The sequence below is a fragment of the Vicugna pacos genome, chromosome 2 (assembly GCF_048564905.1).
Source record: "Vicugna pacos chromosome 2, VicPac4, whole genome shotgun sequence".
In the NCBI taxonomy this organism is placed as follows: domain Eukaryota; kingdom Metazoa; phylum Chordata; class Mammalia; order Artiodactyla; family Camelidae; genus Vicugna; species Vicugna pacos.
Window position 1 is genome coordinate 73115786 of NC_132988.1, and position 17236 is coordinate 73133021.

General features: G+C 42.5%; 1 protein-coding gene across 2 annotated transcripts in view; it reads left to right on the forward strand.

The window, feature by feature from the left end:
- Positions 1 to 17236, forward strand: part of SEPTIN11 (septin 11) — an 80299-nt gene that overhangs the window by 23400 nt on the left and 39663 nt on the right. Inside the window, exon 2 of one of the 2 annotated variants that reach the window (XM_006198233.4) lies at positions 17051 to 17165. In XM_006198233.4, coding sequence (XP_006198295.1) covers positions 17051 to 17165 — 115 coding nt within the window. Of the gene's footprint in view, positions 1 to 16966; positions 17166 to 17236 lie in introns of those variants that run through there. The other variant, XM_072941874.1, reaches the window with a different exon arrangement.

The window sequence follows — 17236 nt, forward strand, 5'->3', positions numbered from 1 at the left end:
CACGTTGACCTTGGCCCACGAGGGCTGGTTGGTTGTTTTGCTTTCGGCTAGATAATAGGCTGGCTTTGTGGTGTCAGGAACTAGACTCAAGTTGTGCTTCTTGGACAGGATAACGTACTGTTTGACTTGCATTTGGATCTGTTCCTCTGTTGTGTCTTCTCATTTGGCCTCATATTTTATAATTCTGCTTGGATGACTGAATACCTCTGGTAAGGTTTTATTTGAGGCCTGATACCTGCTTTAATGTAGACACTGGCATCTTTTATTCTCTTAACCCCACGTGAGCAATAGAGCCTGTAATTGAAGAATTAGAGAGTATTCACGTACCCTTCCTCAACAACCCCTCTCCCCTCATCTGTGTTACAGAGGAGAGAGCGAAGCCCAGAGAAACGGTATTTGCTGTCATTTAAAGCCGACCCGAGCTGGCACATGGTGGGAAGCCCTAGAGGATTTTTAGCTGGGCAGAGTAGCTCTGTATGCGTGTGTGTTACTTGTTTTCAGGTATGTAAGTCCAGCTTCACAATGCACTGTGGAATGAATTGGAGAGAAAAGAGTATGGTATCCTAAAGAAAGCATATTTGGTGGGAGAGCAATTTAGACCATAGGAAAAGCTCAAGAGGAAGCAACTACCAATTTTTATTGGCAGGGGAGAAAATGGCATTAAATAATATGTGACTTTATTAAAGTTTGACTTTAGAATGCTTTGCCATTTGTTGCGTTTAGAAATATTATTGCCTAAACAGATGGCATCTGAATATGGTTTCCATGGATCTGAGTAAGCTATTGATAATTACCTTGTGGATTGTTAGGAAATTGAAAAGCAGGTATTTTGTGTTGGTGCCACAGTGGCTGATGGTTTGGACGTTTTTTCCCCAACTTGTGAGCTGCAGACGAGTGCGTGGAAAGGAATGTGGGTGCAATGAAAATGCCTTCAGAACAGGAATCTAAGTAAATATTACGTTAAGTGAAACAAAAGTGAAATTGCCAACTAAGTGAATGAGCTGACCAGCTCAGGGTAGGCTTTAGAATTATGAATGTTAATTTCCCTGAGGGCAAACATATTACTAATTTTAAATGTTTATTATTTGGGGGGGTAGTAATTAAGTTGTTCATTTATTTACTTAATGGAGGTACTGGAGATTGAACCCAGGACCTTGTGCATGCTAAGCATGTGCTCTACCACTGTAAAAGTTTTATTTCTTCATATAAGCTCAGAAATGGATAATGGTGTTCCATCAGTAAATCAATAGATATCCATCTCTTCATTCTAATCGTAAATACCTAGGCAATGAGCCCTCTCCTCTAGACAGGGTGAGGGAATGAATCTGGAGACATCCTCTCATCCCAAAAGGTGCGTCTCTCTTTTTTTGGGGGGGGGGGATAATTAAGTTGATACGATGTCTTGCCAGTTCCTTGCACATGGTAGGTAGGGGGACAGAAAATAGTCATTCTTCTCTGTCTCCTACTGCTGAAAGTTTTTTGGCCATGCAGTCGTGTGTGTGTGCCTCAGTGGTCACTGAGAAGCTAAGGAGAAGAAGTGATGGAAATTTCTGGTGTGTCAGCCATGTGGCTTTCATCAGTCAGGACTGCTAACTGCATCCTGTCTTTTTTCTCTAGCTCTGATGCATTTTCTTTGTATTTTCTGTGTGAGCTTTGGTTGATTTTTCTCTGCAACTGGTCTTTATAGGCTGACCAGAGAAAATTAAGAGTGGCCCAAATACGGTAAATGTTTGTTAAGTAGAGAGCAGTGGTGTATAATTCAAGGAACTAGGGAAGGCTTAATGAACAAAGGTGGCATTTTTGCCTGGAATTTTAAGGATGGGTAGGATATGCCAGAGGAGATTGAGGATGGAAGCATTCTCTGTGTAGAGGTGGGTGTGCTTTGAAAAGAGTCAGCTGTCCAGCTTAAAGTCTACGTGGCGGTGGACTTGGAATCTGGCAAAACTGGTTTGAATGATACCTCTGCCATTTAATTGAGCTTTGGTTTCCTCATCTATAAAACAGAGCCAAAAAAATCTACTTCACAGAGTTTATGAGGATTAAATAGGCAGATGTTCTAAAGGTCCGGGTGTGGTGGGTGACACAAAAGTGCTCAGTAAACTAGTATTGACTGAAAAGCTGGAAGGGGAGACCACGTATGGTGGCCTCGGAGTGTGTTCATGTTTACTAAACTGTACTTAACACTGTAGTCTTTACGTAAATGTTCAATTGTTGCTTTTTGGTTGATCGATCAAGGGAACTGTTAGACCCCTGGCTAAAAAAGTGGTAGAGCCTGTTTCCTCTTTTCCCGACTCTAAATATTTTAACCTTCGTTATTCAGGTATTCTAGGCAACTTTGAATTGATACTTTAAAAAGATATCAATCTACTTTTCCATCTCGATTCCATGAAGCTTCATGAATTCCTCTGTCCAGATATAGCTGATTTTATAGTGATTGTCCCTTGAGTATTTGGGCATGCGAGCAGCCAGATGCCTTATGGCTGTCACACTGTCTTCCGAATTATTAATATCTGGTCTAAAGAATGGGCAGGAAGTTGGATTGAGGAGGAATCCTGGGGGATAGCTGCCAAGCCTGATTTCCTTACACTGGTGGTTTCAGCTGCCACAGTGCACAAAACCCACTCCTGGTAATAACCAACCTAAGAATGTACAGTTGGTGCAATTGTGGCAAAAGGGGTTTAACTCTGTGTAGCCATGATTACAGTAAGATATATGGTCTGACCCTCGCTATGTGGGAGGGATTTGAGGCTTGGATCCTTCTCAAATCCAAATGGCCAAAGTTACTCTTCTTGTTTTTGCCAGTGTAGTTATCACTTATTTTTCCCTGCCTGCCTTTCATTTTCACTACGTGAATAATAATTATTCTAATGAACCATTGAGGCTTTGGAAGGGTTTAATGGCAGCTCCTTGGATCAGTGCCTAAGACTTCTAATTCTGTTCTTTCTTTCACCCTGGGTCTCATTTAACTTTCTGTTTCTCCTTCCTAGAGAATGTATGAATTATAGCAAGGATCTCTTGCCAAGCTATAATCTTTCAAGTTTCGATTTCAGTTTAATGCTACCCTGTAATCATCCTATCAAAGACTGTCAGAAACATACTCCCATTCACATATCTCATAGCTCTTAATCTATTAATCTAGGAGCATTGAGCTGGGACAGGACCCCATCTCAGTGAGAGGTCTGGGCTGCTGACCCGTCCCCTTTGTGGTTTGTGGGAACAACACACATGAAAATGGAACCTCTACGGTTGCATATATTTTATCATCTCTTTTTGAAAACTGATAGGATTTGGTAATAGACTGTTGTATGTAGTAGGGGTTTCCCAGAATCCTACTTGGGTTCTACCTGATTCTTCAGAAATAACATGATGATAATGATAATAAAAATGCCTCTTTAAGAGACAGTGGAGGTGGTGGAGGGGACTGTGGGAACATTCTTCTGTAACAGCATGTGAAAAGAAGATATGTTTTGCATTAGCTGATCAAGACAAGAAAGCCAGCATCTAAAATCATCCAACAATGGGAAATTTTTGGGAGGAGAGGAAAATTATAATAGAGCCTCTTGGGTCTGCTTTCCTAAGCACGTCAGTATGTGTGAGAAAATCCCTAGCCCAGCTTTCTCTGAGAGCAGGGCAGATGCTTCTGTGATGTGCAGTTAACCTTCTATAAGGCAGAAAGCTGTATGTTCTGCTAGTGGGAATATTTATTTATTGTTTTAGGGGTTAATTGGTCCTATGTTTTTGAGAAGGAGAACAGAGTCAGGAAGGAATAAGAAAGCCTTAGTTTGATTAGAATAGCAGAAATTGTAGCCATAAATATTGGAGTCAATCTATTAGGTTCTTTGCAAGATACACTCCCCCCCCCTTTTTTTTTAATGCTCTGAAGGGCATTTGCATCCAATAGCTTACCATTTGGATGGTTGCCCAGGCTGGTAATCTGGGTTAAAACCTTGGCTAGAAGGAAATTCTATTCCCAAGATCCCCTGGGCTGCTGTTCCAGTGGGAAGATCTCTTCCTAAGTGCCCTGGGCTGTAGGAAGCAGAAAAATCTTTCATGATGTGACCACCAGTGATTGTCCCTAGATGGCTTCCCTCATGCAACACTGGGACAGCTAGTGACAGATCCTGGGCACGTGTTTAGTTATGCGTTGCTTATATGTGCCTTTGCAGTGCGTCACTTTAAGGGATATGTCCAGTAAATTGAAATGTGAATGAGTTTTATTTCGGCTCTTAGATCCTCTGAGTTATTCTTCAGTTTCTCTAGTTCATTGATTTCCATGCCCTTTGGACCTCTTTCTTTTCCTGCTGTCTCCCTCGATAGACTCTGCTTCTTTCTTTCTCTCCTCTCATTTCCATCCCTTCTCTGCAGCTATGCAGATCTGTTTCACCTTATCATGAGCTGGATCAGATCTGGCCCCCTCTGAGAAAACCTTCCCTTTTTTGCTGTGGTCCATGTTATTCTCCATTGTCTCACCCTGATAACCTTTGTACTATATTTCATCATCAGACACTTTGCAGTTGTTTTCTTCCAGTAACTTTTCTCCCTATTAATGCGTAAGTGCCTTAAGAAGCTTTTGCATTTCCTAGAATTCTTGCGTGTGACAGTCACCTAAGTGTTTGCAAAGTTGACTTTGGTTGTTGGAAGATTTCCTCTGAAGGCAAAGTGACCCTCCAGCTAGTTCATTGTTAGCTGCTTACCATGTTTGGTGTAAAAGAGTGTGGAAATGCCTTGGTAAACTGATAGAGATCTAGTTTACTGTATTTTTACTAATTTCTGCCCCTTCCTCCTCCCCAGAGACTTAGTTGTGTTTTGTTTTGAGTTAGGGAAATGCTAATATTCATTATTTTAGTCTATCCTAAAGCCACCCAGGAGAACAGAGGAATATTATAACACGCGTGTGGTTAGCAGAATCCTAGGTGACCCCGCCGACCCAGCCCCCTGGTACACATGCCCTGTGCTGCCCCAGGACTAGTAATTATGATGAGATAGTCACACCTATGACTAGGTTGTCTTATGGCACAGTTGACTGTAAGATGTGAAGATTATCCTGGGGGGATGTGACTCAGTCAGTCCCTTACAAGGGACTGGACTCTTTCTGAAGGAGATTTGAGATATGAGAGGGACATGAGGGATTTTCTGTTGCTGCCTTTGAAGATGAGGTGGCCATGTGGCGAGTAACTGTGGGGAACATTTTGGAGCTGAGCACAGCCCCCGGTTGACAGCAAGGAGAGAAGGACCTCACTCCTATGGTGCAAGGAACTAAATTCTGCCAACATCCTGAGCGAACTTGGAAGTGGAATTTCCCCCAGAGCTTCTGAGCCTGGCTAGCACCTTGACTTCTTCAGCCTTGTGATACCCTGAGCCGAGAACCCAGCCATGCCCTGCCCAGACTTCTGACTTGCAGAAACAAGAACTAATGAATAAGTGTTGTTTCCAGCCACCAAGTCTGTGGTCGTCTGTCGCAGGGCAGTAGGGACCCAAGACGTGCCCTAGCTGTATGCGGACAACCTCTGTTCCATCCTGGTCATGTCTGATCCAGCGCCGAGGTGAAGATGCAGTGCAACTGTTATCGCAGGAAGATCGCTGAGAATTTTGGTCAGGATGTTTAGTAATATTTACAGAGTGATATCAAATGTTCATTTGCATGTTCATTTCATAAGAATGTGTTTGCCGTGTCTTTGGTCATTTTGGGTATCATTCCTCAATTTCCTGGCACTAGAAATATATCCCTGCACTCAGAGGTGTTCTAGATCAGCCTGGCTGAGGAGCTGGAGATGCTTTAGGAGGAGAAGTCCCTGGTGCCCTTGCTTGTGACTGCCATAGAGCTGGGCTGGATTTTTTTTCTTCTTTCTCAGAGACTGCCATTACATGGTCATGACAGTAACTGAAAGCTCCTTCCATTTTCAGAAAGGGACAGAAATAAATGATATCTTTCAAAAAGGAAGTGGCTAATTTATATCCGGTGACAGACATGGTGGCATAGGGCAGGAAGTGTCCCCTCCATATTTCATTCTTTGCTGATGAATGCCTTCAGGGAACAGAGATACATGAGCTCTGCCATAGGATTTCTCAGCTAGGAAGTACTGAGGAACTGATGTGTGAACATGAAGAGTGGAAATGTGTGGAACCGTAAAACAGTCGAGGACAAGGCTTCTAACTGCTGTGGGCCCTTGATTGTCTTTGACCTCCTGTTCATCACTGTTTTGAGAAAGCTTGTCTGGAAGGTCTACCATCCTGTAAAGGCAGGGCAGAAAGGACAAAAATGACCCAGACCAGCAACGGTGAGAACTCGGGTGGGTTCCTCCTCTGCAAGAAAGGTGATAGGTTGGGGATGACATTGGGTTATTTGGGATCCCCTTGGAAAGCAGAGGGTTTTGAAATGATTAGTGACTCTCCGCCATGGTTTTCTCATTAACTCTCCTTGGTGCTTGCTGAGCGAAGGGCTTTTCTCTCTCCGTGATGTCTATAGAGTGGTATGAGGGAACAGCTGTAGCATCTGTTTCTAATCGGATCGTGCCTTTCTAAATACCTCTTGCCTATTTGTCACATTGCTTCCCTCCCACCCCCGTCTTCCTCTGAGCCCTGCAAAATTTGTAAGAGTCCCTGGAATGCACACGTGGGCCTTGTCATTCCCAAACATGAGACTTTCTGCTGATCAGCACTTTGCAACGTTAAGCCCTTACAGGCGTTCATCACTTTGACTCAAACAGAAAGACTGGTCTTTGGAAACTTAAGAAAATGTCTTCTTTGTTGTTGCTGTTGGTTCTTGGCATCCAGTTAGATTTAACCTTTCAGAATTTACACAGGCTTTCAGAAAAAAGAAAACATTCTGACTGTAAGAAAAAACGTGCTGCCACTTTTTACAGGTTTTGGATTGTCACACTTGGTAGCTCTTTGCTGCAAGTCTGTTTTACTAATAAGCCAGTACCTCCCCCTTCCCGGCCCTCCCCTCCCCTCCTGAGGATCCAGGGTTGTGAGCAGCATGGGCTCTGTTCACTTCTTATATCCATTTTTGGAGACTTTTTTTTTTAATTGAAGCGTAGTCGATTTACAGTGTTGGTCTGTGATGAACAGCATAGTGATTCAGTCATACACACATATATATACCTTCTTCGTATTCTTTTTCATTATAGATTCTTACAAGATACTGACTGTAGTGCCCTGTGCTATACAGTAGGACCTTGTTGTCTATCTGTTCTGTACATAGTAGTTTGTATTTGCTACTCCCAAACTCCTAAATTTATCCCTCCGCCCCGCCCCGTAGCCATAAGTTTGTTTTCTGTGTCTGTGAGTCCGTTTCTGTTTCGTAAATAAGTTGGTTTGTGTCATTTTTTTTACATTCCACCTAACTGCTGTGTGAGAAATCTGATGTCGAATGGGGCAAGGGTGACACTCACCACAGACAGAGGAGCAGGATCCTGGCTGTTCTCTGTGAGGGGGGCGTGGAGAAGCCAGAGGAACAGGAGCCCGGGTGGAGGAAGAGCGGAAGCACGCTGTCCCCAGGCCTCTCGCCCAGGCTTCATCCGCTACCCTGCCGGTTCTTGTCCCCGGCCGGCCCAGGAGGACGGAGGGCAGGGCGCCCGGCGCCTGGCTCGCCCCGGGAGCTCGCCGAGGCTCCGCCTCTCTCCGCCTGGCCGTGTGTGTAGGGAAGACCAACCAGCCGCTGTACCTGCCCCCTTATCTGAGAATGAGGAGGTTGGAAAATACGATTTCTGTGAAACATCGCACTAGATACAAAGTGGGGTGAGGTCTGGTGGGGGTGGTGTTAGGAAAAGAGGGTCGTCCAAGTCATGGGTCTGCAGGCTCAGAAATGGAAATCAGCTGGTGGTGCACTTATGTCAGCTAAGAGGGGTGGGTGGGAAAGGTTCGGCCCAAAAAGGGGTGATGGGTGGTTATTACGTCCGGGTGCAGAGGAGAAAATCTAACCTGAGACTGACAGCTTCAGGAATCTTCGCTGTCCACTTTGGAGGAGAGCGAGGGTTTAAGATGATGAAACAGTAGACTTTTTTCTTCTGCAAGAGGGTAGAGGCCTATAAATTTATGCAGATTTTTGGCATGCTTACGAATTGATATTATTCTCGGGGCCTCTGATTCCTTGAAGTGAATGTTGCCGCCATTTGACATAATAAATAGGAGGAAGGGCAGATTTGAATTGAGAATGAGGGATAGAGTGCTTTCCACTCAAAAGAGGTTGGCTTAGAGGTGCCTGGGCATTGGATGCACAGGAGGGAGACAGGGCTGCTGGTCATGACTTGGAATTTGTTAGCCTGTGGTTGGTCACTAACCACGTGGGCAGGGATGAAGTTGTCCAAGAAAAGTGTTTGTCAAAAGATCTGAGAGGATGGGGAGGATTATATTAATTCTTGCCACAGCTTGGTGAGCTAGTTTATTTTAAAGCTGACAAAACTGAGGCTGAGAAGTTAAACGACTTACCCCAGATCACACTAAAGAGCTAAACAGTGGCAGAGTTGTCCCGAGTCCCCTGACCTCAGGTGTCAAATGCCTTCCACTGCACCATTCTGCTTTTTTGCTTATTCTCATCACTTTCTACATGACTTGGTTCTGTTTTTAGAAAAAATAACTACTCATTTATTTTATCTTATAGCCTACCCATTAGTTGCAATGAAAATTTTTTAGTATTTATGTATTATTTATTATTATTGTTACTTGCATTTCCTGATTTTTAAAATTTCTTCTTTTCTGTTATAAAAGTGTGAGGGGTTTTTTTTTGGTAATAATTCAGATATTATAGAAACATAACTATTAGAAAGTAAAAATTCCCTATAATTCTACTGTCCCCAAGGAAAACCCCTATACCATATTATTTCTGCAAGGATCTGGAAAAGCAAAATTTGTTCCTCCACTGGGAGTCTCTCAGATAGAGTTGCTTAAAGATGGCATTGATATTGGGGCAGTTACTGGGTATTTAGTAACCAAGATCTTTTCTGGTTAGTTGGTGCTGTGTCAGGGATGGCTCCCTGGGTTTGATAGTCAGAGCTGACATCTTCAGCTCTGTGGCTTGGGGACTGGCCCCTGGCTGCTTTTTTTTTTTTTTCCCCCCTCAATCCTAGCTTCCAGCTGGGCTGCACCCAAGTTCTTTCCTCATATGGTTTTCCTCCTCACAATCCCCTCTCCTTCCTGACTCTCTCTCTTCTGCTGCTGTGAGAGACAATTTCCTTGAGGGCTTTCTTGGCTCCATTCTGGGGATTTCATGGTATAGATGACAAGCAGGGAGCAAATGTTGTCCAAGTCATCCTTAAAGAACGCGCTCCTCATTGGTAACGAGATGCCGCCGACGTTTTATGTTATGGAAGTGACCCCAGCATTGCTGAGCCCTGAAAACATCCCAGTGCAGGCTTCATAGTTGTGGTTTGGGTTGAGACTTTGCATTCCAGTGTTTTCCCTTCTGCATGAGAACTAAGGGCGTTTCCTATCTTCCCACCAACTTTCCTTTCTTTAAAAGAGAATATGAAACCAGTTCAGTACTCTCTAGAAGTGTATGTATTTACAAAACTGATCAATCGGATACTTGGGTAGAACTTACTTCTTGGACAGTTTGTGAGGCCAGGATTTCTCCAAATACTGGGAAGTGGCTGGTGATCGGTCAATGATTTCATATGAGAAAAAGGATGTTCTAGTCTTTGCCTCTCTCCACCTGGATGGCATCTGTAGTACCGAAACAGAGCCTCAAAAAAGATTCTATCTATGGCGATGAAGGGGTACGTATCTCTTCTCTTCTCTAAGTGGGCATCTTTATGGGAAAAGAGAGTAAAGGGAGGGAGTATGCCCCATGGTTCCCTCTCAGCTCTATTTAAGATTGGAGATTCATTTTCTTAAGACTTGAGTCTTAATTATTTCTGCCTCCTCCCATCAAGCAATTCTGGTCAAAAGACTTTTTGTTTTCATCTGAATACAGAAAACCTGCACATCAGCTGTATATAGGAGCTGTCTACTAAATTAATATCAAAAAATGCTGCAGAATAACACGTGTTTCTACACACTGTAAGCTGGTGAATTCATTGGAAGAAAGACTAGTTCATCACATGAGTTGTAAAGGTTGCATCACATCCTGTACTTTGGATAGATTATGATTATACGTCTGTGACTATTGGATTAACATCTGTGTCCCACTAGACTGTATGTTCCATGAGTTAATGCTTTGTTTTCTCACTGTCATCATCTCCTTAGCATTCAACACTGTATCTCACACGTTTGTACTCAATAAATATTTGTTCTGTGAGGGAAAGCATGAATAAAGATTTGCTTTTCTTCTTGAAGACAGATGATTAACTTACACAGAAGAGTTATTTTCTATATTTTGTTTTGAGGCTATAAACCCACTTTTCAAAAAGTGCTGGAAGACTGCAGATATTGCTGAAGGAAAAAAAAATGTTTTTAAGCAGGACAGTTGTAGGGAGTGGGTGAGTAACTTTTGCTTTAAAACTAAGTCAAATTATTAGAGTTAAGCAAGCAAAAATGTGAAGTTCATGTGGAAAACACAGAGGTACACACAAAGATTTCTATTACATTTGGAGTTAACCAGGATAAGCGACAGAAATTCCCTTGCAAGCATCATGTAAAAATTGAGTCATCTTGATCTGACGAGAAAAAATACTACCAAGTTTTTGCCCTGTGTTGACTTTCCTTAGGCAAAATGACCGATTTAGATTTATGCATCTCTGATTTCCAGACTTAGGAAATCTTAGAATTAGCATTAGAACCAGAGACTTTGCTTAGAGGTCATTTGGTTAAATCTCATTTTACAGATGAGGAAACATAAGCCCAGAGATGAAATGCCTTGGATCAATATAATTCATTATCTACAAAATGAGGCTTTGAGAAGAATGTAATTTCTAGCTTTCTAGTAATAAAAGAAGTCATCTGTTAAATTTTAAAGATAATAATTTAAATATTAAAGGAGAAAAGTCTTTTTAAATTTTAATTGTAATAGCTAATTTTAAAGGTAATAACTAACTGTTTTCAGCGTAGAGGAAAACATGTCACCTTGGTAACACGCGCTCCTGCTTCCGTTGACTGATAAGGATCAGCAGCTGTAGACCACCTACTAACCGTGGCTACTGAGGCCTTTGGTTTTAAAAGGAAAGAAATGGGTCATCACCTTGAGTATGGGTGAATAGAATCCATCGGGGCACATCCAGTTTGTTAATTTCAAGAGGCTCTAGACTGGGTTAAGAGAGAAGGAAGAGTGAAGATGGGGGCCCCTTCATGGTCTCCAGCTGTGGAGGATGTTACTGCCTGCAAACGGGAAGGGACGCTGTGGCCTCCCTGACCGCCCCCGCCCTGCCCCCTCACCAAGCTGTGTAAGTGAGCTTCCTGTTGAGGGTGGATTTTCTTCACACTGGAGTCCCCATTCTCTTGCCTAGTTCTTTTTCCCACTTTGTTCCTCTGTTAGTGATGCTTCTTCCCTGCTTAGTTGGTGGGCTTTGCCCATCTGCAGCTTCTCCCAGTGCACCCATAGGAGAGCTCCTCATTTTAAAGTTAAAAGTGTCTCATAGAAAAAAAAAATTATGGTTACCAGCAGAGAGAGGGGGTGGGAGGGATAAATTGGGAGTTTTGCAGATATTAACTACTATGTATAAGATAGATAAACAACAAGGTCCTACTGTATAGCACAGGGAAATACATTCACTATCTTGTAATAAACTAGAATGAAAAAGAATATGAAAAGGAATATATATGTATACCTGAATCAGTATGCTGTACACCAGAAACTAATACAACACTGTAAATTGACTACACTTCAATTAAAAAATAAATGAAATAACATTACATCTGTTTCTTCCTCCCACCTAATTTAGGGAAAGGAAACCCCAGTTTGCTGAGGACCTCTTCAATGCTGGCACTCTCACATGTACCATTTCCTTAGTTCCTCCCAGCCACCCTGCCAAGTCCTCCATCTTTACTGATGGAGCAACAGAGACTAAAACAAGTAGGGATTCAAAACCATGGCTGTCTATATCCAAGCCTTTTGCCGTCCTGCTTCTGGCTAATCAAGATTGGAAATTGTGGAACATACTTTAAAGCAGCACTCAGAATGTAGGTGTTGGCACACATTCTTCTATCATTTGTTTTATAATTACTTCAGTAGTGAAGTCAGCTAGGCATCTTCTGAAAAACGTGTTAATTATAATCTTCAGAGTTCACATTCCTGATAAAGTGACCCTTTGAGCATAGATAGCATTTATCTGGAAGGCTCCTGCAAGCTAGACTTTTGTTTTCCTGGTAGATTAGGAGAGATTTTAGGGCTTCCTAAAAGAAGGCCCTCTGAATTTCCGTAGCCAAAAGCTACCTGTTTCCCCTTTGTCATCCCAGAGTTAAAGTGATGGTTATAATCACTTTTATCCTTAATAATATTACATTTATTTATGTCCTGCCTCTACTGCTCCATTGTAAATCTCTGAAGGGCAGGAAGAGTGTTTATCAATGAATAACAAAATAACGTATTTTGCCCTCTTAGAGCTTTGAGCAATGAGGTTTTTTTTGAATGAACAAATAAGTAATTGTGTTCATGTCAAGACGATCTGAAAAGAGAAAAAATGAGATTGTCAAGTTAAAGACTGGTTGCTTTATTTTATACCATAGAATTTAGTCATAACCCATTTCAGGATGGAGTGGGCATAGAAACCATGTGAGTACAACCCCTCCCTAGGTAGATTAGCAAGTGGAGGACTAAATCAATTACGGTCTTATAGTTATTACTTAGTGCCTCCAAGTTGGCACTTTCATCTCAAAAATGGTCCAAACCAAGTCTTTTATTATTGACTTCATGTGCCATAGATGCAAAAATCAAAGTCTGTTCTCAGCATTGCCAGGACCAGTGAAAATATATATTTATGGCTACTGTGCCAATTCTGATTCTCAACTTCCACTCTTATGGTTGCCATAGAATTATGATTTTAGAGAACATTTTTTTTTCCTTTCTATTTTAATATATTGGATTTCAAAAGCAGCTAAAGTCCTTGTGCTGTTTGGGGCTACGTGGGAACTTAGATCACCATGTGACAGCAGTGACTAAGTGGGAGGACTCTGGACTCTGGACCCTGACCTCCTGGGTTCACATTTCAGGCTCTCATTACAGGTCTTTTTGGCTGTGTTACCTTGCGCAAGTTACTGAACTTCTTGTGCCTCTGTTTTCTCAACTGTCCGTTAAGGTCAAATAACAATAGTAATTACCTCACAGAAGTGTTAAGATGAACTAACTAGTTCATTGATGTTTAGGGCTTTTCTGGAACATGGGTCAACAAATGTTAGCTGTTCTGATGATGATCATGGATACCAAATAGCTTGAGCCACTTTTATCCAATCATTATTTTCCTTTTGATAAGGGGAGTATTTCCTGAAATTTTCCCGAGTAAACATTCCTGAGATTTCATAATAAAGACAATGCTGGAGATAAAATTTCTGTGGGATCTTGAATGTTTGGCTTTGTACACATTGGGTCTAAGGCCCTTCCAGATAGAGGAAATAGTATGAGTCAAGTCTGATGGGGAGAGCCCTGGGGTTGTCCCAGGAACTGTTAGTAATTCTGTTTAACTGCAGTGGAAGGTGCGCACTGGGGAGGAGTAGGGTATTCAATAGGAAAAGAGATTTGAATTTAGCACACGAAGGCCCTGAGATGGCAGGCCAGGGAGTTTGGGTTGAGGGCTTTTGAGTACTAGGATCCCTTTGGCAGCAAGGCAGAGAGGGGAAGGGTTAGAGGGAGTGGGATCAAGGCAAGGAGACCTGTTGGAAAGCTGTTAAATTAATACAGACATACAACATCAAGAGTGAACCCTAACGTGAACTATGGAACTTGGTTGATAATAATGTGTCCATGTTGGTTCATTGATTGTACCAAATACACCACACTGATAAGGGATATTGAGAGTAGGGGAGTATATTTTGTGAGTGCGGAGTGCTATGTGGGAACTCTGTATTTTCTGCTCAACTCTACTGTAAACCTGAAACTGCTCTAAAAAAATAATCTATTTAAAAAAATATTACAAACAAAGAGGAGGAGGATGTGGCATTGATAACATTTTGGGACTGATGCAGGCAGGTGGGTCTTGAGCACGGATACGCACTGTTAACAGAAATAGGGAACTTGGGAGTTGGGGTGAGTTTGCAATGGAGGGTTATGATTTCAGTTTTGTGAAGACCAGTTTGAGGTACAGAGAGGACGACCCAGGAGAACCGCCCTTTTGGTAGAAATTCAGAACTGGACTGCAGGCAGAGTTCAGTACTAGAGATGAAATTCTGAGGGTCATTTCTAGGTGTGTCATAGTGGTAAAGACATGAGGATATCAGATTCCCTGAGATCATGCCTGTAGACCCCGAAGATAGCCCACATTCTTTGGATAGAGACAGCTAAGGCATTAGGCTGTAAGTGTGGTACCATGAAATGCTGGTGTGTAGGAATTCATTTCAGCTGCTGTGGGTGAGTTAGAGCCTCCCCTCACATGTCTGTCCTACAGTGCTTTTCAGTTTTGAAGCCTGTTCATGAACCAAAGGAGGAACTCGTATTTTCCATTTCCCCATCACATACTGGTGGGCAGTAGCCCTCAGGAGTCGTTTTTAATACCAGGCAGAGAAACAGGCTCACATGATGGAATTTTAAAATGGCATTATACAATGTACATATTTTATATGACAAAGTTAGAAGACAGAGACTCTGAAGACATAAACTTAAATTAAAAAAACAAAACTTTAAGACCAAACTGTTTTATAACCCTTCATTTTGTGTGTGGTTTCCAGGGGGTATAAAAATACTCAGTGGGTGTGTGGGTGGTTTCTCGTGTTTTGGAAATGGTGAGAATATGAGATGCTGAGCAGTGGATTCTGGGCTGAGAGCTGTAATCACTAACTCTGATTCTTTCCCAGGATTGGCTCCTGGGTGGATATCTGAATCTGAAAACCCAACAACGGTCCAGAATCCACAGCAATAAACCACTCTTTCCTGCACACTGCCCCCGACACACCAAAAAAAAATTCGAATTATTATGGCAAAGAGGAAAGGGAATGGAGGAGGATGGTTCTTCCTCGCCTTGTCTCCTTTCATGTTTTTGCTGACTGTTCCAGTCGGCGCTGCATCAGAGGAGAAGGCTGGGATGGTGGTTTCTCCTCGCCTGCAACACAGCAGCCCCTGCACAGCTGTGATGGAAAGAGTTCTAAATATAACCCAGACCCATTTCAAATCTTCCTCCCTGTCTTGGCGGATGTGGTAAACACCCTAAAAATACCTGCTGTCTGAACCTTTGAGGTATCTGAAGAGGAAGGGGCAGGTGGTAGAATTAGGGCCGCGGGGTGGCGTTGGGAGGCCCAGCCAACTCCCAGCGCTGCTGCCCACGGGCCCTGCTCCCAAAGCCGCTTGGCGATGGCCATGCCATCCTGCTCAAGGATAAGAGCCCACTCTCGAGTCTCATATTCACTGTTGGCAGGTTTCAAGGGAACTATTCATAGACAGGGCATCTGTTCCCTGTCCCATTGACCTCAAACCTGCAGCTGCCGCCGTGGTACCCAGGCAGTGCGGGGGTGGTGGTTATCTTATTTCACGGAATCGGAATTGTAGAGCTAGCAAGGCCCTTAGACATATTATTCATAAAACTTCCATTAAAATCACTGCATTTGGGGAGTCACATTTCTCTGCCTGTGTAGTGATCATGATAATTTAGAAATGGAGTCTGAGTCTTGCATTATTAAAAGAAATCACTCTCCAGTATTCAGTTTCTTGTAATAACATATAATGGAAAAGAATATGAAAAGAAACTATATATATGTGTATATATGTATACCTGAAACTAACATTGTAAATCAGCTACTCTTCAATAACTTTTTTTAATTTAAGAAATTAAAAAAAAAAGAGAAATCACTCATTTCATAACACACAGGAGGATCATGAAAATCAGTCTTGTTAAAAATATTGACTAAGCTATCCTGCATAAGGCTTTTTATTTTTAAATTTTTAAATTTTAAATTAAAAAAAATTGAAGTATGGTTGGTTTACAATGTTGCGCTAATTTCTGGTGTACAGTGTAATGGTTCATTTATACATACATGTATTCCTTTCCATATTATTTTCCATTATAGGCTATTACAAGGTGTTGAGTGTATTTCCCTGTGTTGCACATTAGGACCTTGCTGTTTATCTAAAGCCCTTTTATTTTTTAATTAAAAATGGGAATTTGAGGCTGATTCTCACCCCAAATTTAGCATCTTGAATTTAAAGTTCACTGACAACACGGCCAGACACCAAGAGTCTTGTTTTTAGGGAGGTTTTCTATATCTAGTTTCTAGAATTCCAGACCATCACTGTGGTATTTAATTGAAGAACCACAGCTGACCTCTGTTTTCTTGGCAAAGAAAGATTTCGCAGATCTCCAGTACCCACAGGTGTGTTGCAGAGGCAATCAGCACCATCTTACAAAACCGCATAAATCACCCAGCTTTTTAAATATATGATAACTACCTTAGCCCAGTCTCCTTCAGTAGAGTCAGAAGGTGCAGGGAATGCAGAACCTGTGCTTGGAGCTGTGGGGGAGAACAGAGGGGCCCCCAAGAAGCCGTACAGCTCACGGAGGAGAAGGGATCAAGTCCTACATTGCATTCTTTTCAATATGTTCATTACGGTGGTTACAGGATTTCCATAATGGTTTGCGTCCTCCGCTGTGAGCTCCTTAAATCTCCTTCCTGTATCTGGGAGAGTGTCATTTATTTTTCCCTCATGGATTGGAAGTAAATGGAAGTGGTTGGAGTTTTTGTCACTTAACATGTATCTGAAACAGCAGCCACCTCTAGAAGCTCATTTCCGTGGGACCAGGGCACCTGTAGCAGGACCTGAGCTGCGTGGGAGATGGTCTGCTCTGGGAGTCGGTGTGATTTTGTAGGGAGAGCGTGGTCTGGAGTTGTTGGCAGTTTCGGTTGTGTAGAAGCCAGGGAGGGTGTGGACACAGGGGGGTCACTGTTTTCATGCATGTCAAGGAGAAAGGATGGGAGAGGGAGGGGTCCCCAGGTGGCATCATCACAGGTTCTCAAACCTTTCCCTCTGAAATTCCAGAATGAAGACCTTCGAAACTTGTCCCTTTCTGGCCATGTTGGATTTGACAGTCTTCCCGACCAGCTGGTCAACAAGTCCACTTCTCAAGGATTCTGTTTCAACATCCTGTGTGTTGGTGAGTGACTCATCCCTTGCTCCAAGCAAGGAGTCTGACTCTTTAAGTGTTGGCACGTGACTGTCAGAGGG